The sequence below is a fragment of the Sinohyriopsis cumingii genome, chromosome 3, assembly GCF_028554795.1.
Source record: "Sinohyriopsis cumingii isolate HCF-2022 chromosome 3, ASM2855479v2, whole genome shotgun sequence".
In the NCBI taxonomy this organism is placed as follows: Eukaryota; Metazoa; Mollusca; class Bivalvia; order Unionida; family Unionidae; genus Sinohyriopsis; species Sinohyriopsis cumingii.
The window spans coordinates 18,683,883-18,706,839 of NC_142963.1; the positions used below are offsets into that span (position 1 = coordinate 18,683,883).

At 38.4% G+C, this 22,957-nt stretch overlaps 1 protein-coding gene across 3 annotated transcripts in view; it reads right to left on the bottom strand.

The window, feature by feature from the left end:
• Window positions 1–22,957, bottom strand: part of LOC149802501 (glutamate receptor ionotropic, NMDA 2B-like) — a 141,207-nt gene that overhangs the window by 49,020 nt on the left and 69,230 nt on the right. For all 3 annotated transcript variants that reach the window (XM_089951744.1, XM_089951743.1, XM_089951745.1), the window contains 2 exons: window positions 17,681–17,883; window positions 16,724–16,852 (listed from right to left, as the gene is read on the bottom strand). In XM_089951744.1, coding sequence (XP_089807870.1) covers window positions 16,724–16,852; window positions 17,681–17,883 — 332 coding nt within the window. The remainder of the gene's footprint in view (window positions 1–16,723; window positions 16,853–17,680; window positions 17,884–22,957) is intronic.

Here is a 22,957-nt window from a genome sequence, read left to right on the forward strand (position 1 = left end):
TAATAAGTTTTATTTATATAACCCATTTGCTCTATTTAAGTGTTACATAAACAGGACACGTGAAATATTATGCAAAGCAACCATTAACAAATGCAACTATCTAGGTTTACAATTTTTGATTAGCACCCTACTTTCTATAAAATATAAACAGACGTATAGCATATAAGCTTTAAATATCTGAAAACGGTAGCCGATCAGTTGTTTTAATTGTCATATTTGAATTCAGCACATCAAACTCCATAATAAACAGGACATTTTGTCTCTGAAGCAGACGACTTCTAACAAATTGTGAACGAATATATTTGTCTCGCAAGTCTTGAAGTAATAGATCCAGCAGAATATTACCGACGCAGCCGTGGTAGCGGAAACGTTTTTGTCCCTGTCCGCCCTGTCATTGCAACAAACATTCTGACAGACGAACAGCGGCAGTTTTCATCAATGTCTTCCGCAGCTCTTGCTCTCGGATTACACCCAACAAGCGTGAGGTTTTGTTGCCTTTGTATACAATATCGTTCCTTTTCTACAGACTGGGCAGTCTGGTATTTGAGTTCATTTGAACAGAACATAATTATAATAAATCTTGCAATAATGTACTCATTCCATGCAAGTAAGATCCTTGTGATGTACACTGAAGCCAAAACAAACAGTTATATCTTGCCAAGGGTTATTCGTCTAGAAATTCCAATGCTGAAATCGATTTGCTTAATGGCAAAATAGTAGTCGGGGTTCTTTGATCCCTAAACCAAAATCGCATTTGAACTATCATCATCGCGTCATTTCGTAGGAGCAGATTTGTAATAGCTAACGGGACAGGCATCGCTGTATGATTATATTAAATTGAATTTCAACAGCTATTTTACTCTATGTAGTACTGCTTTTGATAATGTGTCATTATCATTGAGGTTAGGTCCACCCGGGTGTCATCAATGTTGTGTAGTTCTTCAATCAGATTAGACATGATATTACCATCTACGCGAAGGCATGCTTTATTTTGTTTTGTATTTACGCGTAAACGATAGATGCATATAGCGCGGTTGAATGGGGGAGGATGGCAGTTTTGGCTCTAGTATGTTTATTCCTGACTGGATATCTACACTTGCATCTTACAGAATCAACACGAAACGACAGGCAGTTGTAACAGTGCTGATAATATAATTGGTAGCCAACGCGATCGAAATAATTGTTAATACTCAGAGTAGCATCAAATAATAACGGTATATGTGTTTGTAGCGATAGTTCGTCACGTTTGTGAGTGGCCAGTTGCTTGCCGGTGTTTCGGAAGTCGATGATTGGTTTCATTTCATATCTACAAGTTGGTTATTTGTTTTATATTTACTTCAAGCTCGAGCAGATTGTCTGCTAAAAAATGTGGTGTGCTTATACACGTCAAGATTCCTTGATTAGATATCTAGAACTATACTGAGCTTCAGTGTTAAGTTATATTTAATTCTGGTGTGATAACCTGACTCTAGTTTATTATTTTTATGTCTTTCTAAGTATCGGGATTCACTTTCAAGTCAATGTATTGGAGATAATCGTATGCGGCAGCGAAGCTGTCTAGTCTATATCGTTTTCTGTGCATGTAGTTAAAGAGTAGAGAGAATACCCAGCGAATATTTTATATGACTAGCTCTGTTTGTTTTACCACAGACGAAACGTTTCTCTAATTCAGTCTTGAATGACAACATATATCTGCAGCTCGATGTTCACATCGATTTCATGTCTCTTAATCATTTCTCTCATCTCCTGTTATGACGCTGGAGGATTAATAACATTTTAGGTAGGAATTTACAAGTATTTCTCTTTTCAATGTATATCAATTGCATCACTCCGAGCTTTAGATCAAAACATTTAAGGTAGTGGTAAAATCCAAAAATGATATCAAATTCGATTCGTCCGTATTCGAGATATCTCATTAGTACAGAATATGCCTCCAAGACTGTTGGATTTTCGAAACCTTTCTCAGATGGACCTTCCTTAAAGGCATTAACCAAGTCTATTCGTTTATATGATAGTGACATAACTTCCATGATCCTATCAACTTCCTCGTCATAGACCCGGGTCTCCTCAAAGAATGCACGCTCGGATATTTGGTTACGCAACCAGGCTGCAATTTTTTTCTCGCAATTTTTTGTTTCTTTATGCATTCGTGATCTTTCTCGCGCTTTTCTTCATATTTAGGTTTCAGGCTGCTTCATCTGATTTATTTATTCCACGACAGCCGCGTTTATTTCGTGGTGAAGCGCAGATACAAACAAGTTGATGATGTCTTCAGTTTGTTTTCCCATTTGATCTGCTTTTCAGTCATTACAGATAGCATCATACCGCTACGAACTTGTCTACTGCATCCTGTATCTGACTATCTTTTCAGCTAATAAGTTTTTGATGAACTCGCCAGGATAAACAGAGTTGACTAGAGGTTCTTTGAGCATTGTCAGCAAATGCGTTAACGAGTGTCTGTCAAGAAATTTGAGAGCAAGAGTTTCAGAGGAATGTTGATGTGCCCCTGTTATCCACAGTCATCTGCAATAGCATTATATGCTGCTGAAGCAGCCTCTAAGAAGTTAGTGACAGTTCATACTAAGAAATAAGACTGTATCATTGGTTACAATACGAGGGAATGAAAAGAAAAGAAAACAAAATCGCCGTGCTCTTGATATTATCTTTGACCAGATGAAAATATCGGTTAACACATTTGACGAGACACTGTTGATGAGATTATTAAGGTACTTAAGGATACAAAATTATGACAGATGAAGGTCTGTTTATATCATTTAAAAGGATTACACGATGCTGAACACTTTGATTATCACCATGCGGTGCTTTCATAAGATACACCATGTCGCTCAGGTTGTCTACGACTCTACTCGGATTCAAGTCAATTACAGTGTACCATGCGGATTTGTTCGCATATTTTACATTAGATCACGACACCGTGGACTCTCTCTCTCTATTACATATTCTAATAGAATTAAGCCCTACCCAATGCTTGACAGTGATGACATAGATGCAGCTTAGCTTCAACAACTTCTTGTGTTAACACATATATATATATAATGTCATCCTCGTATTTCTTACGCTGTAAAACAATGACTAGAAATGTTGATGAGAGTGTGGTTAAGGCGAAAAATTAACGCAGAAGCATTTTCAAATCAACTTATGATGTGCGTAACATAACGAAAATCGATGTTTATAATGAAAATCTATGTTTATAAAGAAAATCGATGTTTATAAAGAAAACCGGTGACTGAGCTAATGACTCAGCGTCTAGTGTTGTTAGTTGTTGACAACTAGTCAACAAGTTTTTGTTGTTGTTGTTGTTCTAGGGATTTTACGCCATTTTTCAGCACAAGATAGGCTATACATGGCGGCCAGTATAACTGGTGGAGGAAGAACCCTGAAAAACCCAGGGAAGAACCACCGACCCACGAGAAGCTACTGGCAGGCTTTCCCACGTACCCACGCTAGCCGAGCCTTGGACCAGTTTTTGAATGCTAGTAAAATCAAGTAGAATAATGACATAAAGGGCAATACAATACATCGTGTTTGCAGCCAATGTCCCAGTCTTGAGATAATAGGACGCGCACTTGAAATTCATAGCTATACCGGTAAGCTACCTAAAAAAAGCAGCAGTTAAACATTACCAGGCCATTAATAAACTTAACCATCTAACCATCTGTTAGAAATGCAGCTTCGTGAAAATGACCAACCTTTGCAGCTTTATAACCAGGTTATTGCTACAGTATTTGAACATATATATTACAGGCAGATGACAAACATGGGTGTGATAAGACAATAATACAGGGGCTCAAGGCAATTAAACCAACAGGGATGCATGAGTGCATCGACAAAGCTATTCATGACCAGTACAAACTTGGAATTGGCCTCGAGGATCAGTTACAGGCACCTGCTATAAGCATATTTTGCGTAGTAGAGTAAAAGCGAATGGCGCTGATTATAATTATGTGATTGACCGTGTTGATCTCAAAGAGTATTAAAAACTCAACGACGTATGCAAGCATCTGCTTAATGTCGTTCACGCATTCAGTATATTCGCAAAAGGCATTTATCTCAAATGTTAAACCGGAGTTTCAGTCAGAGACGCTTTTGAGTCCACAGGCTCAGCATGTTCATGGATGGGATTGGCGGAAAGTTAGTCACTAAAACTTTCGAGGACTGGTTGAAAAAATTGGAATACAAAAATATTCTCAGCACAATCAAGGTACGTTAAGTGATGGCCGACCTATTTTAAGAAGACGCTAAAAATAAAGCGAAAAAACATTTAACCTAGAGTTGCTGTAACAGGTGTACAAACATACTGCCAACGCTGATCTCTACTTACAAATACACGAACAATCGCATTATTAAAATGACTCCCGTTCAATAGAGAGACCAACAAATAAAACCAGAGCAGCAAATGCGCTTTACTATTGGCACAAGTAATGCATTGGTGATCATCTAAGAAGTTCAAAGGAAAAGCGTTTTTTTTTTTTTTTTAAAAAGGGACACAACAAAACGAGCTAAATAGGTATTCACGGTGAGATCCTAAAGATGATTCCAGTTATTTAAGACATGAAGGATCTACGCATAGAAGCGGACTTTGACTCTTTTTACGGAAAGGAGCTGCAAAAGACAGTGCAGGATATTTTCAGAATCGAAGAAGCAATACGAAACTTGCTACAATATCTCTTTAGTGGAGTGAAGCGGATACATTAATGGTTCTAGTCAATGGGTCCATAGAGAACGTATTCAGCTATATTCTTGCTATATATCTTTTCAAATTCAGCTAATACGTTCTTGACCTGCTAGGTTTACACATAGGACTTTATCCTGTAGATCCATCATTTTAAAGACTTTTTAATATAAAATTGAACGAATGAACCTTTGTCTGCCTGGTATATTTCTGAAGTAAAATATCCTGAAGAGTTAATTGAATCTTTTTTGCCACTCATATATCAGGTTAAACATTGCGAACTTGTGGAGACTTGTAAAGCAGATTCTAATGTTCAACTTGATGCTCGTATTCTTGCGGAACAACAACACCATCTGTGATTGTTATTTGTCTTTGTATTCAATGAACACATCGTCATCGTCGAAACATAATTTTATGTAATAATGCATTTTATTTAATCCAATTGTATAAGACTCTGTTTTACAATGACAACAGACGAGGCTGTCAACATCATCAGATAACACGTAGAAAACACGAAGAGAGCGAAGATGCACATACGTGTCCGAGAAGAAATATCTCGGTCCGGGATCGAATTCATTGGAAGCATGAACATATGTTTTGACAAAACGGCAGCAAAGGCACGTGGCCAATGTATGTACTCCGTCTTACACTGATTACTCAAAAGACCTATTCATGAAGCAGGGCGTGAGCTGTAAAAATAAACAGCTGCTGATGAAACGAAAACAACTAAATCAGAATAGAGCTGCAATGACATCAAGAATAATTACTGAAAGTATAATTACCAGCTATGCTCCATGAAAATATAAATATGTGTCATGTTTACCCTGACCCAGAGTAGCCAGTTTGAAACATGTATAATCAAGGTAATTCTGACGGGTCATTGTTTGATGTCGAACATTGCCGAAGGCTAGCACTAATCCGTTACGTAAGATTGTTGTGGCTAGAATCGAAGGACCGGATATCGGAGTTGCGAAGTCACAGACAGCCAATTATCACCTAGGTGTCGAAATGTTTCCAAGATCAAAAGAAATTGCCTGAAGAAGTGGGAGTGTCCTAACTTCTTTCCCCTGCAAACAGACAGACAGGTTGAACTGGCCGCTAAGACGATTGGACAGGGGCACAGCGCCACCCAATCAGAATCGAGATAGGAGGAGACCTTGATTTGGGTAGAATGATATCCCTGCGTTTTCCGGCAAAAGTTAGTTCGCTGAGAGAAATTACCCAGAGAAGAGGTTAGCGTAACTCCGAATAGCCAGGGTGGAACTTTCAATTTAATTTAATTAAATTATATTGGGAGAACCCCACCCCAATACGACAGAACGCCACAGTGGGCGCTCCGTCCGGGATTTGAATTAGACATAAATATTATCTTACGACATAAAGTTTATTTGTTAGGAAGTATTAGTGAACAGTGTGAGATATTTTCCATCCTATGTATTTTGAATTTTTATGATTTTCTCATCTTGTGTTTGTTATATTTGATATTTGCATGTTTGGTAGATCTTTAATTACTTGCAGCAATTGTGAAGCAAATATCGAGCAAATATCTTACCTGAACGAAATTAGTTGTTGTCGACAGGTAAGTATTTGGCTGGGAACTTGTAATATCTGTCCATTGTTAGTAAGGTCGAGACAAGGTATCACTTCCTATTAGTATAACAATATGGCTACAGAAAGGCAAATGATCAAGGAGTACCGTGCCATGGGTTCGGAAGATCTCGGCTACGAGGGAGATCGCCTGGCAGCATTTATTGAAGAAAGAATCAAGGAATGGAAGGCAGAAAAAGCAGCGGAGAAGGCGCTGGCTAAGATGGCGGCGGACCGAGAGCAAGAGCTGGCCAAGATAGCAGCGGACCGAGAAACCCAGAAAGAGCTGGAGCTGGCCCGGATAGACGCCGAAAGAGAAACATAGAAAGAGCTGGCCAGGATATCAGCGGCCACAAAGGAACGAGAGCTCGCTCATACTCTTGAAATGGAGAAGGTCAGGTTAGCGGCTAGGGACAATGATAGGGACGACGCCAGCACAAGTTCTGGAGGGACCGGACGACCTTTCATCGACCACCGAATGGTCCAGATAAGTATGCCGCGGTTCAGCGATAAGGAGGAATCTATCGACGATTTTCTTGTTCAGTTCGAGAAACTCGCTCACGCTCATAAAATTCCTGAACAGCATTGGGCGATTAATGTCTCAGCTTTTTTGCAAGGTGCAGCTCGTGAAGTCTACCACGGCTTAGCTGCAGACGATGCTGACGACTACAATGCGCTCAAAAAGGCCCTTCTCTGCCATTATCGGCTGACCGCCGAAACATATCGTAAACTTTTTCGGGACTCGACGAAAAAGGCAACGGAGACCCACTCTCAATTCCACACCCGTGTTCGAGGGTTATTTGAGAAGTGGATGAAGATGGCCGAAGTCGAACGATCGTACGACGGGCTACGCGAGGTTATACTCAAGGAACATGTCCTGAGTACTTACCGTCGCGAGTTGACAGTCTTTCTAGGAGAGAGAGAGAGCACCGGACGCTCGAAGAGATCGCTAGCATGGCGGAGCGATACGAGCAGGCACACTCGAAAAGTGGAGGTTCCGGGGGTGCGGACCGACCCCGACCCACTGAGTCGCGCCGTGTGGTTGAGGTAGAGCCGGCTGTCCGTAACCGTCAGGGCGACGGGAGGGTCGGAGGGGGATCTACAGGTAGGGATGCCAACCATAGACCTGGACAGGCCTCACCCACGAAAGCGGGACTTGCAGGTCGGCCAGGGCCGCCGACGTGTTACAACTGCAAGCGCCCGGGGCATATTGCCAGGGACTGTCCCAAGGGCAGGCAGACCCAGGTGAATGCCGTCGCTAGGAAGGAGCGCGAGCCGGAGGCAAGCTGTAACCCAGCCAACCTCGCGTCTGCTACTGTCAACGGAGAAGGTGCCACCATCTTGTATGACACTGGGTGTAGCGTCCCAGCCCTTGTGGACAAGAAGTACGTTAAGCCCGAGGATTACACAGGGGAGGTAATCGAAGTTCAGTACGCGAACAGCGCGCGTGACTCATTGCCAGTGGCTGTCATTGACCTCGATTCACCGTACGTGAAGGGGAAAATTGAAGCTGCATGCTTGGATGGTTTATCACATGACGTCATACTGGGATGTCGTTATGTGTTGCCACAACCGAACCCAGAAACCTGCACACCGATGCCGGTGAGTGCTGTGGAAACCAGGTCCAAGAGTCGACAGACGGAAGCGAAGCCGATGGAAGTTACATCGACACCGGTGAGTAACGTTCTTCAGGCCGAGCTGAGGAAGCTCCAACAGGGAGACGCAACTCTGGCGCAGTTGCACAAATACGCTGAAGCAAGAACGGAGAAAGAGACTCCGAATGGCGCGGTGAAGTTTGAGTACAAGAAGGGGATCTTGTATCGCCACGCCAGGAAAGGCCGCAAACACTTTAAGCAAGTCGTCGTGCCGAAAGAGAAGCGAGGCAAAGTGTTAAAACTCGCGCACGAAAGTCTCATGAGTGGACACATGGGAATTGCCAAGACGCTTGACCGTCTTGTCAGAGAATTCTACTGGCCAGGGGTCCAGGGAAACGTTAAGCGGTTCTGTCTCTCCTGTGACAAGTGCCAGAGAATGGCACCGGAAACGGCTCAGCGACCCGTCCACTTGGGGAGTAAACCTGTTATCGATGAACCATTTCGATGCGTCGCGATGAATTTAATCGGACCGATAAAACCCGCATCGTCGCACGGGAATCGTTATATGTCGCGTACGGCAGTCGGAAGTTGTCAGCTGCCGAGAAGAACTACTCCGTATCGGAGAGAGAATGCCTCGGAATCGTGTTCGGTATATCACGGTTCGAGCGGTACTTATACGGGCGGAAGTTCATCTTGGAGACCGACCACCAACCACTCGCGTATCTCGCGCAGGCGAAATTGTCGAATGGACGATTGATGCGATGGTCGCTGTTCTTACAACAATACCAGATGCAGATCAGATACGTGAAAGGAACTGAGAACGTAGGCGCCGATTTCAGGAGCAGGAGCGCTGGAATGGTATGGATCGCTCTCTCTCTCTCTCTCTCTCTCTCTCTCTCTTTATATATATATATATATATATTCATGTTCGCACTCAGTGTATAGTGTCGCGATAATTTTGTTCTTTATTTCGTGTATTAATGTCATTGCATTTGAAGTAATTTTGAGGGAATAAAATCCCGATTTTATTCTCAAGCGTGGAGGGGGGTGTCATATTTACCCCGACCCAGAGTAGCCAGTTTGAAACATGTATAATCAAGGTAATTCTGACGGGTCATTGTTTGATGTCGAACATTGCCGAAGGCTAGCACTAATCCGTTACGTAAGATTGTTGTGGCTAGAATCGAAGGACCGGATATCGGAGTTGCGAAGTCATAGACAGCCAATTATCACCTAGGTGTCGAAATGTTTCCAAGATCAAAAGAAATTGCCTGAAGAAGTGGGAGTGTCCTAACTTCTTTCCCCTGCACACAGACAGACAGGTTGAACTGGCCGCTAAGACGATTGGACAGGGGCACAGCGCCACCCAATCAGAATCGAGATAGGAGGAGACCTTGATTTGGGTAGAATGATATCCCTGCGTTTTCCGGCAAAAGTTAGTTCGCTGAGAGAAATTACCCAGAGAAGAGGTTAGCGTAACTCCGAATAGCCATTCGTTATTGGCGGGAAAATCTTAGAGCGGGAAGGTCTAAGTACAGAGAGCTTCAAAAGGAAGCTTTGAGGGACAGACCAGTTTCAGTTTGGTCCCGTAGTCTCAGATAGAGAGACGGAGGAAAAGAGAAGAAAGGAGAGAACTCAGGACAAGTTGAAGTCTAGGAGCGAATTGGAGGAGGAGATAATAGAGAGGGAAAGGAGAAGTCAGGAGAAGTTGAAGTCTGGGAGCGAAGTTGGAGGAGGAGATAGTAGAGAGGGAAACAGAGACAAAGGGGGAGTTAGAGGAACGGAAAGAAGGAAGAATCAGCGGGAAGAAATAGATGAGTAGATGCAAGGACAGGGTTGAAAATCGAACTCACACTGTAAATCACGGGATGAATTAGGCTGTCACTTGGTCGAGGGAAAGACGAGTGATTGGAAGTTATCGTTTTTAAATTATCACATTTATTAAATTGTTATTGATTGAATTTCATCTTCGTGTTCTTTATAATTTAACCGTCGGCGTTGCTGACTGGGGGCTAAGAGCTGTAAATCTACATCATCACTAATTTAACTTTCTAACCTAACGAGCCAGGGTGGAACTTTCAATTTAATTTAATTAAATTATATTGGGAGAACCCCACCCCAATACGACAGAACGCCACAATATGACTGGCTATTAGAAAATTAAAACAGGGTCTCAGTTCGTTACACAAAACGTGATGAAACATTTGCTGGATATCAAGGAGTTATCAGGCATGGTTTATCTGAGCTAGCAGCACGTTCCGAACAGAGTATCAGGCAGATTATGAACGCGCATTTACGTACCGACAAGGAAATCGAGTACTTGATTTAAATCACTGTCCTCTTGACCAAACTTGATGGCATAAACAAAGCCTGATATTTTTGTCAGTAAAGTTAAATCATCATGAGCAAATATTACAGCGTTAAAAAAATTAAAGTCCTCGAACTAAACGTACCATACTTCTCTATGAGGGGGGTACTTTGTCATTGGCGGCGCTGTTATGAACGTATTGCGATAAAATCAGTTACACGGAAAATCGTATCTGGAGTTGCCAGCAAGGAATGAAAACAGCGAAAGCTGTATACACGTCACAAATAACGACAAATTGTGTTTTCTTTGGGCAGAGCGATCTGCACTGTATCCACCTAAAACAACAAAACACTCCAAATACCAAACTAAATCAGTAACTATATACGGCATTAGCATACGTTGAACCTTACCGGAATAAACTTCCTTGTGCAACTCAACCAGATACGAAACACTGGAAAGCTGAACAACATTTTAGTAAACGTCTTTTGTGTGGAAGACAGCAAGGTAAACATGTGGCTGATATCTGCTCACTGTTTTGATCTGCCCCATGTAGGTGAAGAAAATGCCGGATACTACTGTTGGATAATAAAACGTTTCCGGACTAATGAAAGGACAATATAACAATCATCTCAAATGATACTACTACATGTGCCGTCTACACTGATCCTGCACGTCTAGACAACACTGGCTGATATGTGTGCAATAAATAGTTCCGTTATTAACTAAACCAGATAATATTACAAATTTCGATAGAACTACTCGTTTTCCAGGTGTGTTTTAACCATGCATAGAGTTATTGCTAGTACTTATAGCTGAAGTTGAAAATAATCCCTATTGTTCATCGACACGGCAGTATAAAGAACACGTCCCGTGTGGATTTACGTACAAAAAGTCATAAATACTCAATGCTGCTTGTGCTGTTTTGAGGTCCTGATTATGTGACACGATTGAATGACATGCTGGTGCTTGGAACAGATCGAATCAGATATTATGATCACTCAACGGGAATATATTGAGGATCAGTACATGGCGCTTATAATCCAAAACTGTGATGGCCAGAGTTTATTCTTGTAGTGTTGCATTATCTGAGAAGATATGATTCACAACTAATTGTCTGGCAGTATCAAAGGATGATCAAGTGCATTCCAAACAATATGGAAAACTATAGGTCATTATCACACGGGTATCGCAGGTTTATTTATAGCGTACAGTCTACATGGACTCTTAGAAACACACAAAAAAGTGTTTATTAGTCAAGGAGGAATTCGGTGACAACGTTGATAGTGTTAACTGCAAAACAGTATATCGATACTAGTACATGACCGACTTGGAAAAGTTTTCAATTAAACAATTACCTGGCCAAGATTCTTTATAAAGAGCAAAGCGGACGAAAACTAACAGATGCTGATTACAAGCATGCAAATCGTGGGATAACTTTGAGATAACAAACCTTGACGCTTACCATAATCTCAATCTGAAGATTGGCGCGTTCTTGCTCGTTGAAATCTTCGACGCTTTCAAAAATGTGCGCGCGCAGCACTACGAGTTAGATCAAGCGTGGTAGTATCCATCACCAGTATTGACATGGATGCTGATTTAAAAATAAGTGGTGTGACACTCCAGCATTACTCACAAACATGACTAAGCTGTTAACAATATCGTGTTTGGAAAGACCATATAGAATATTAGAAAATGTCACTGCTGAGCTTCTTAACAACGAAGAACGTTATGACAAGCTTGTGTCATCGCCAGTTTTTGTCTCAGTTTTGATCTTGGATGGGAACCTAGTGGTGAATCATTGCACAAGAACGATAGTAAAACTCAAACTGGTCTATTTTGGATTTACACTGCTCGAGTTATGAAATAGCTGATGATATGCGATTTTCACTACGGGTTATTTAAAGAAACATATAATTACCGAGAACGATTATTGTTCACTGACATCGATAGTTTATGTTACGAAATAACAATCCGTCATGTACAACGATTCGTACGACTCCATGTATTCATTCGACTTCTCTGACCATATGCAGTCAACTGAAGTTTATGATCTGACAAAACAGTAGCAGGACATTTCAAACAAGAAACACCATAGTGACAATATCAAAATGTGTTTAGAGAATCAAATGTACTCAATAAAACTGGCCGACGGACACAAAAACAACAACAACAAAAACAATCGCGTCAAAGGAAGCAAGTATTTTTGTAAAGAAATAAATCTCCAATAATTATTACCTGACTGCATTAATCGGAAAAACTCACAGAGTGGTAATGAGCACGGTACGGAGAAATAAATCATATGATGTATACGTGCACGTTCAGCAAACTCGGATTGAGCCGTAGTCAGGATACGCGATACGTAGTAGATCGACATGTATATATCACACGGCCATGTGACATGCTCAGATGATAGGTTGGCAGAGCTCGATCGCATGCTTTTATTTAGTGGGTTTGTTTGACCCAAGAGCAGTGTTACGCCTCTAGGTCATACACTATGTAAATGACTGAAGCAAAATCAACAAACGTAGTAAAATCAACAAGCGTAGCAAAATCAACAAACGTAGTAAAATCAACAAGCGTAGTAAAATCAACAAAATGACTTATTTCTCAACAATTGTTACGGATCTATGGTCTTTACATATGTTACAGAAAGAAAGTGAAAGCAATACTTCAGTAAAATTAAAGGAGTAATTTATTTCCGTAGAATACAAAAATGAAAATTCAAAAGACACTTAGAGTAATATGAATTAAATTCCGAAGAAATATTCCTAATATGATCGAGAAGATCTTTTCTAATTTTATTAACAGACATAACTATCTTTCTCCACCATGCATAACGTTCATGCAGGTGCGAACAGCCAGGATCTGGATGTGCGAACAGCCTGGATCCGGATCTGCAAGCAACCTTGTCAGGATATGCGAACAGCCTGGATCCGCATCTGCAAGCAGCTTGGACCTGGATTATCAATCAGCCTATATATGGATTTGCGAATAGCTCAAGGTCTATGCTGTTCGTCCAAATTATTAAGTATAACGTGGAGCGTAGAAACTCGATAGTCTCGTTCAACTATACTCTCACTTAGATGCATAAGAATTCCGCCAGATGAAGGTATGGTAATTTCTGTCATAGATTGAAGTCGCTTCAGAAAATGTTCACGGGGTAGACTACAAAGACGTATCTCTCTGTCTCAGTTTTATTCTTTCCTGACGTATGTTTTGCAATTATTGAAGCTATATGTGTTCGAATATAAAGTGAACTATCAGATGCAAAGTTAAGAAGAATTTAGAAGAATTTAGAACAGAATATTTTATTAGTGTACGCATATCATGTTTATATAGTCTACACATTAATAATTGTGATTAAAGTACAAGTAAGGCGAAATTCTTGATATTAATTTTGTAGATAAAATAAAACACTAATCGTCACGTGTTCCTATATTGTGTGTATTAGCAATCATAATTATAGTTTGTAAACGCAATAGTTAAAAAATATTTAAATACCAATATTTCTTTGGAATGGTTTGTACCGTGGTATCAGTCATTTAACAGTCGTAGATCAAATTCATAAATTTTCTAGGTTGACACTTGTGGTAATTCATATAGGCAACAGGTGATGCGAATTGAAGTCGTGGATTTAATAAAAACGATTCAGCTAAGCTAATTCTTGATTAGCTAGTGTAATTCAAGCTAGTGTAATTCACGCGACCCTGTTCGATGTGCATTGTAAATTGAGTCCCTGAACCGTCTATATGTTTTAGGTTTTACTATATAAAAGAAATAAGCATTCTGCAATCTTGGAAATTATATTGAGGTTAATCCGTCGTTCCCTGTAATTATATTTCTCTAGCATTCGTTCTATGACTATTTGGATAGTTGATAGTTTTCACGGACATACCGTGAATATATTCAAAAATATTTGGATTTATAGCTGTATTGTAAATAACGTGAATTCATTTAAACACATTTTGGGATTATAGGGGGTTTCACGGTTAGTATCTCCGCTTGAAAACACCAGAGGGCATATCGGTGCAACTCACTTCCGGATAGTTCAATAAATTAAGATGGCAAATGTAAATCAAGAAAATGTGACAGACCGCTCACATTATGCAAGCATGATCGATATCTCACTATCTTAAAAAGAAATTCTATCAATATTTGATCGATTATTTTTATGTCTTTTTTTCTCTCTCTCACTATCTTGCGCTGCTCCCAGCTTTCAAATAAATATTATCTGCCCATTTTAGAATTTCATTATCTTTCCATTACTACCTTATGCTTTAGTTTGTATTATTTTATTGTGCGAAAGTGTATCGCTGCGTAAAAAGTTCTTGGAATTTATCTCGCTTGAAGAATAATGAAAATATGTTTATTTCGTACAGCTTCAATCATAGCAGTTAATGGAGGTTGAACGACAACGAGAAAAAATTCGAACTTCTTAAGGGTTTATTTTTATTATTGATTTAGATTGTTGCTTTTCTATTAATGTTCATTACATTTTTCATGAAATAACTTTAGCATTTTTTCAAAATGCACAAATGTCAACCACGCTTGAACAGACAGGTGCATGTACGAGTCTCCTTGATGATTATTTTAATTTTATTTCCATGAATGGTTGGAAATTTTAGAGCATACAATTTGGAGAAATATCGATGTTAGACACTATACATGTATGTGACATTTGTGGATCTCACCTATTTGCCTGTCTGTCTGTATGCTTGTCTGTCTTCTTTCATCTGGTGCATGGGTATGTATATCCTCGAATGATTGTGTGTTCGCATACGTATATTACATAAACATACTTCTGGTTAAAAACGAGTATAACATGATGGTAAGTTAGAATGAGTGACTGATAGATAAAGACAACAAGTATGAATATTTGTGAGCATCCATTTATTATTGACTTGTAGAGTATGTTCTTACAAGCAATCACTTTTTTAAATCATACTGTTTGCAATTTTACATCCGGTCACGTGGATCAATATTGATTTAAAAGGAGAACCAAAGTAATATGACCGAATCTGGGAAATAATTGGATCTTTAAAACTTACATTATTGATGCAAGGAAAGTTAAACAGAATTAAACTAATTTTAAGAAGCTGTTCCAGATGAATTTGCTGGTGGCAATTAGAAATGTTGTCTAAAGACCCCGGCAAATTCGAGAGTTATTACGTGTCAGCATAAGCAAAGAAAAATCATGCTGAAAGTTATTGCATGTACCGTCTGATATTTTGTGTTTCAAAAGTCAAAAAGAAAATGAAACAACAACAAAACGTCATTGGGCATGTTATTTAATCTGAATATTGTACGATATTTACACCCAAATATGAATATATATTTCGCCACTTATCGTTATGATAGCTAATGTAATTATTGCTTGTTAAGTTCCTCTGAATACATTAAAATACTGTGATCCATTTAAAAAAAAAAAAACTTTTCTGGTTCAAACTATTCAGCATTACAAATCAGCTGACGTATCGAATTCGTGATACACTTTTTTTATCGAACTTGTGTTATAACTTTCTTAACTCGTGTTATAAACGAATTATCAGCCTTGCGAAAATAACTGAGAAAGAAAGATAAATCAACATATGAAAAAATGCAAATTATTGCGATTGTTTTCGTTACAGTTATATAACCAAAAATGTGTAATAAATGTTTACAATCGGAGAGCAGAGTGAAATGTTCCTACAAATGCATCTGAAATTATGGATCATGAATTTATATTATCAGGTATGGACAGTGTATTTAATTTTAATATTTGATATCATTTCAGTATGGAAAGTAAATATTATTTAATTATCTGATATAATGTAAGTATGGACACTAAATCTAATTATATGATTTAATGTCTATAATTATTCTCCTAGTATGAACAAAAGCTGTTTGACATATATAATTGATTAAGTGGTTTAACCATAATGATCTGTAGTACAGCTAAGATACCTTACTTTGTTGACTTTATGTTTCGCTAACCAAGTGTAGAATGGTGAACTATCCGGAACTGGAGATTTTTTTGTGGGCATGCGCATTGGAGCTAAGGGAGGTAATTTTAGGCGCTACGATCACTAACTCCGTTGCAACCGTGCAACCCCCATAGCATAGTGCTTGTTCTGTACTTTTGATAAATCAACACATTTCTGACCATCATTTGGAATACCACGGAACTCATTCTGATCACTAGAAACTTGTGAAATTAATGGAACATGTAGGACTTGAGGACTTCACTCACCATAATGTAAGTTATCTTTACCTTTCACTTTTTATTTTAAGAAAATAAAGTACATTTTCAATTGTACAAAACTTACTGATTTTGCTCTTTCTTGTTTCTTTATTTTAAGACCATAGAGTGGTACTAATATTCATTACAGTCATCGTATCAATATAATTTAATATTAGTTCACATCTTAGAATATCAAAATTACACAAAACATATATGTTTATTATTGGCAATGCGCATGAACTATTATAGAACATTTGACTAAAGTATAAGGAAAATATGTATGTAGCATGTAGTGTAGAAAGTAAACTTAGTTGACTTACTTTGCATGGAGTAAAAATACTCTCGCTGTGCTCTGTTTAACACCCGCTAAGGCTTTGTCAATTTTTGCATCACTAGCCAACGGATCGTCATCATCCAAATCAATCTCTATTACTGATGATAATGTAAATCTGTAAAATAAGTAAATATTTGTTAAGGTGTTAAGGGGTCCACAGGTATATAATACATTTATAATAATACAAATCAATCGTTACCTGAGATGATTACAGATAACGAAAGTATTTTGCTAGGATCATACTGTCTCCACATTAATAATATTACTTGTCTATTTAATGCTTTTTATTGAATTGACACGACAATTACGAGTCGAATTAGCATTGTTTTCCCTACATTTCAGCAATGGATATAAATGATGATAACAAGAATTTTATTTTTGGTTTAACAATTCAAAAACGGAAGTAGTCGTAAGTAAAGCATGCAATGTAATCACAAGTATGTTTTAGAAAATCTAGTTTAACTGGAGCCTAAATTGCAATATGCAACCCTGGATTAGACACTAGTGGAATATGCAACCCTGGATTAGACACTAGTGGAATATGCAACCATGGATTAGACACTAGTGCAATATGCAACTCTGAATTAGACACTAGTGCAATATGCAACCCTGGATTAGACACTCGTGCAATATGCAACCCTGGATTAAACACTGGTGCAATATGCAACCCTGGATTAAACACTAGTGCAATATGCAACCCTGGATTATAACTAGTGGAGTTTAATTAACTCTTTGTTGTCGATATTAAGTTCCTGTACACAGTTCATCTAAATTGTTTGTTGGGAGCCTAAGAATGAGGGGGTCATAACCTAGTCTATAGTACTTTGGTCCCTCCGTGTAAAGTTTCTTAAACATCAAGTGTAATATAGATACGTTTTAATAAGAAAAGTCGCACCTACTCTGCACTGCTAGTCCAGCTGCAAACAACTTACCAGTCCCTTACCTGTATTTGGTGATGTATCCATGTGTGACGCCTCTGAGTTTGACCATTTCTTCCATGCACCCCACGAAATCCTTATTACTAGATATTTTGGTGGTCACTATAGTGAACTCTGTCCAGTTATAGCGGTTAAGAAGATGGATCATTCCCTGACACTGGTGATATAATGTTGGAGCTATTTGCAGTACTCGAGAATCCTCGTTACTCTGCGAAAGAAACAAAGCCCGCAAATAATGCACAGATGCTGTGTAAGTACAAGCAGCTACGAAAGCCATTTATAATCTTCACCTTGTGAAGTGTGACTGTCTATAGCATAGTGGTATAAATGACTCGTTTTGAAAAAAATACATCTGAAGACAGAGAACGTGGATTATAATCAACATTGCGTCAAGAATATTTGCGTGTGATTATGTGTGATTAGAATTTTTAACGAAGCTTTTAACAATTTATCAGTCATATCGTTACGATGTCTGCAGTGTAGCAGTTTATAGTGATGTCTGGCTCTGGGGCATCATGCCATAGACACGTAGCATGATGTCCCACCCAATCAAGTTATCCTGACAACAGGCCGACCAGTCCTAACACTAACCTCTTAACGCCGAGCGCCAAGCGAGGCAGCCGTTAATACCATTTTTGTTAGTCTTTGGTATGACTTGGCCGGGGTTCGAACCAACGACCTCCCGCTTTACATCTTTGTTACGAATCCAGGTCTTAAACTATGCAAAAGAAGGCAAAGCCAACAAATTTAATTTAAAAAAATAATATCATCCCTAAAATGGAAAATAACAATTCAAAAGACTATGATAGTATTTAAATATAAATCAAACATTATCCTAATGTTTTATCACAAATCCAAAGGTACAGTATGTTCCGAATGAATTCCAATACTCTTAAATGTCGATATTTAACAATGTTATAATCCAGAATGTTGTTAAATGAGTCCTTAAAAAAAGCCAATGAGTACTTTGTAATTCCAATGACTAATGTAAATAAATGATTTCTCTCAAATTATATCTGAATACAACTAAGAAAGGAACGAAGAATCTGTTTACGAAACCTCTATTTGTATAAGAACTTCCATCTGAGCTATGATGCAACACACATTTCTGCAAACAGGAACATTTCTAATGGATCAATACACGAATTCGTAAACGAGGTCAAATCTTGAGCATAAACTCAAGCTAGTATACTGCTTACGTTTTAGAATCATGAAAAAATATAAGGCTGTCAAAACATAGTCGGGGAAGCAAAACTATATCCTCAATCTCAAACAAAGGTCAAGCACATAAAATGAATTAAATATGCAGAACACTTGAAACTTCTTTACACTAGCATGGAAAAGAAACGTTAAGAAGATCCTGAATGTTCAAACAATTGTAACTATTCAGATGAAAATCTACAAATGTCAAACCAGTTCAAATTCTTGAGATTGAATTTAGGTTTCATGTTCAAAAGGTTTCGAGAATGCACGACCCTCTGAAGGACTTAGCCGCGTGTGTGTTTCTAGTATACGTGAAATTCTGAACGACCAAGTCACAATTGTGTTTCAAGAATAGATGGCCTTTTGATGGGCGAAGCCACATTTTTGATTCGAGAATGTATGGCTTTTCGATGGACCGAACCATATTGAATTTCGAGAATACGTGACCTTCTGGAGAACAAAAGAACATTGGTGTTTCGAGCATACAGAAACTTCCAATGGACCAAGCAACATTTGTTTCGAGAATTCATGAGCTTCTGGAGCACCAGTGAACATTTGTGTTTCGTAAAATACATGACCTTGTGAAAAAAACAAGACACGTTGCTTTTATTGAGAATAAGGGGCCTTTTGAAACAACAAAGCACACTTGTATTTCGAGAATACTTGGCATTTTAAAGGATCAAATCACATGTGTTTTGCATATACATGACCTTCTCAATGGCCGGGGCACGTTTGTGTCCATACGTTCGTGAAACTGGGTCACATTGGAAGTTATTGATATTTTATTATACTCGTCCACAGTTTATATACATCATCACCAATTTAGTATCACCTGTATTATTTCAGTGGTATGCAACTGTAAAGTAGCTTACGAGAATGCCAGGATAAAACAGTGAATGAATGAATTTGACCCTATAGAGCCTTTCTATTTATTTACTTGAGAATGAAACTTATATGCCTCTGTAATTCCGTGAGATTGTTATTATTATTATTATTATTATTACTGAAAATCAGAATAAACAACGACAGTTTAAATCGTTTTGTTACCGTACATGTATTTTGCTTATAAAGTTTTGTATAAACATAGAAATCTTATTGTTAAAGCACCCTTGTAAACTCGGTAATAAATAGTAGAGCGTCGATATTTAATTTTGTTGTTATATAAAGCGCATGAATTGTTGTTGTTGTTGTGGGGTTTAACGCCATTTTTCAGCACACGATAGGCCATATATGGCGGCCAGTATTAATGGTGGAGGAAGAACCCGGGAAAACCCCGGAAAGAACCACCGACCCACGAGAAGCTACTGGCATGCTTTCTCACATATCTACATTGGCGCATGAATTGAGACTCGATCTTTTTTCTTTGTCTTTAAGCATGAACTCCAATATCGAAGTTACAACTCCAATTCTCTTATAAATTTTGAAATATATTATGGAGATGAACTTAAGTAAAACAAACATATTGTAATTTCTTTGTAAACTGTAATTAAAATATCAGACAGTGAAATTGGTCAGGATGCCGAACACGCTTTACAAACGGCTCATGGTCATCATTGCAAATAATGTAGAAGCAGAAAAGCAGTAAATGCTGGCATGCAGTCACACGTGTCTACACATGCATGAATATGTGGATTGAAAGCTCCATAAAATAAATTTGGATCAACATTGGAGACAGGTTTACGACAAAGAGAATGAACCGCACAGATGATGTGGTATTGTACTGTCCGTGTTGTAGGACACACATACTTGACTCATACTTACCGCCTGTACCGGTGGTGTTAAGCGACACATATACTTGACCCACGTTAACTTCCTGTGCCCATGGTGTTATAGGACACATATACCTGACCCATGCTAACTTTCTGTGTCCATGGTTTTATAGGACAAATATACCTGACCCAAATAGGACAAACATACCTGACTGACTAATGTTACCTTCCCGTACCGATGGTGTTATAGGGCACACATAACGGACTCATGCTACCTTCCTGTACCGACTATGTTATAGAGCACACATACGTGACCTGTGCAAACGTGATGCACCGACGGTGTTATAGGATGCAAATACATGATCCATGCTAAATTCCCGTACCAATGGTGTTAAAGGACACACATACCTGATCCATACTATCTTCCTGTACCGGTCGTGTTATTTGATACACCTACCTTGCACGTGTTGTATTTCTGAATGGTCAACCTCGAACAAAGTGTATGCCTTGCCTGTGTCCACTGAAGGTGGACATAATTGTTGAGTGTATATATTTCCATCTTGTCGGGCACAAGTGCTCTTTTGTTTCTTTGTTTTTTACGAACTCACTCAAGGATCATTTTGGCGATATTCTGAAACAAGTGTGTGGTGTAACGATGTTTTACGCTTTATATTAAGGCTTTGATATCCTGTTCAACTTTTATATTTTAATGTATATAACTTTATAGAATTTGAATATATTAATTTTCATCTTGCGCAACCGTTTTATGTAAATTCATGTACCTAAACATCTTTCCCAGTTTTAACCTTGCATTTAAGCAAGTACCTTTTAATTAAGGTGTGCTTTAGCCTGATGCAAGCATGGATATAATCACAACAAATATTGTACGAATCATATGAACCAAGAACTAGAAGAAGCTAATGTTCGATTATGTGTTTCCAATGTAAGCTTAAGTTACCTTTTTAATTTGTATCAAGCCATTGTTTGTTGTTGAAGTCTCTTAATTCGTTTTTCTTAGTTTTGTATATTTCTAACAAACGATATTGGAACAGATTCTACGAGACTAAAATATTCCACATAAGTAAGCGTCGTTAGGATGCTTTGATGTAAGCCGAAAAGAAATGACATCACACAAATACATAAGTTAATTTATCTATCTTCATGAGTAACCAAAAACTAAAGTCCTATTATTTCTTATTCATGTGTGTTTTCTGACGGCAATCTTCGAAATTAAAGTCACAAGAGTATAAAGTGGCAAATGCTCGCTTGCAATATTCAACATAACTAATCTCTGTATAAGAGCAATGTGACTCTATTTCAATATTTTTTCTACATGGATAAGACAATTACATATCAGCATTACATAGTACTAAGTCAGAGGAAATGTACTAAGAAGAGATTATGGGGATATAACTTGTTGTCTGACACTTGCCGGGTCTTAACCTGTCAGCGGATGAACTATAAATTCAGCCAGGTTCTACAATATTAACACAAAACAAGCATTCCACTAGCTCTCAGTACAGCCATGCCATACTGCTTGCACGCAAATTTCATAACAGTATTCTCTCTTAAGATGTAGGTTAACCAATAATGAAGGAATTGGTATTTGTGGAGGCACCATGTTTCCAAAACCATACAATGACAAGACATTGCAAGTTTCTCTTGATACTCACACTTAAAGATCATGATTGCGCATGCAAATTTGTATTTTAATCGGAACCATGTCCGACAACTTATTAATTTATGAGTATAAAATATGTTTTATTACGTTCTACCTTACAATTAATATTGGACCGGAAGGTGTGAATATATAAATGTTCGTCTCCATGACAAATGATGAAAAAGAAGAAAATCACCATTGTTTTTTTTTTTTATAGCAGACACTGATGTCTAAAATAAATAATTAAAATATATTGTTCCGATGTGTGCATTTTTAAGACTAAAATATTTTTAAATTACATGTATATTAATATTTTAAAAAGGGGTGAGCGACGAATATTTGTATGCATTCCGAAATATAGAGTTTGCAGAACAACAGAAGAGTAGTAAATGGGGATACCGAAGGGTCTATGGAAATCCCAATCACAAAGGTCGTGGGAACGTTTAGGGTCACCACTTTTAAAACACCTTGGGGACGTTTAGGTTCAATGGGAATTTAACATAAGAAATGTATAGACAATGGATTGGGACTGTTTATGGTCAACAGGAATTTGAGAGGGGTGACGTCACGGTACTGGAAATTGGCATCAATGTTGCAAAAGGCTGACCTCAATCGGACCAAACAGCGAGAAAAACCTAGAACGCTTGGCAGGGGCGGGACTGGCGGAACATAAACATATATAACACATACAACATACAGACATAGATTGA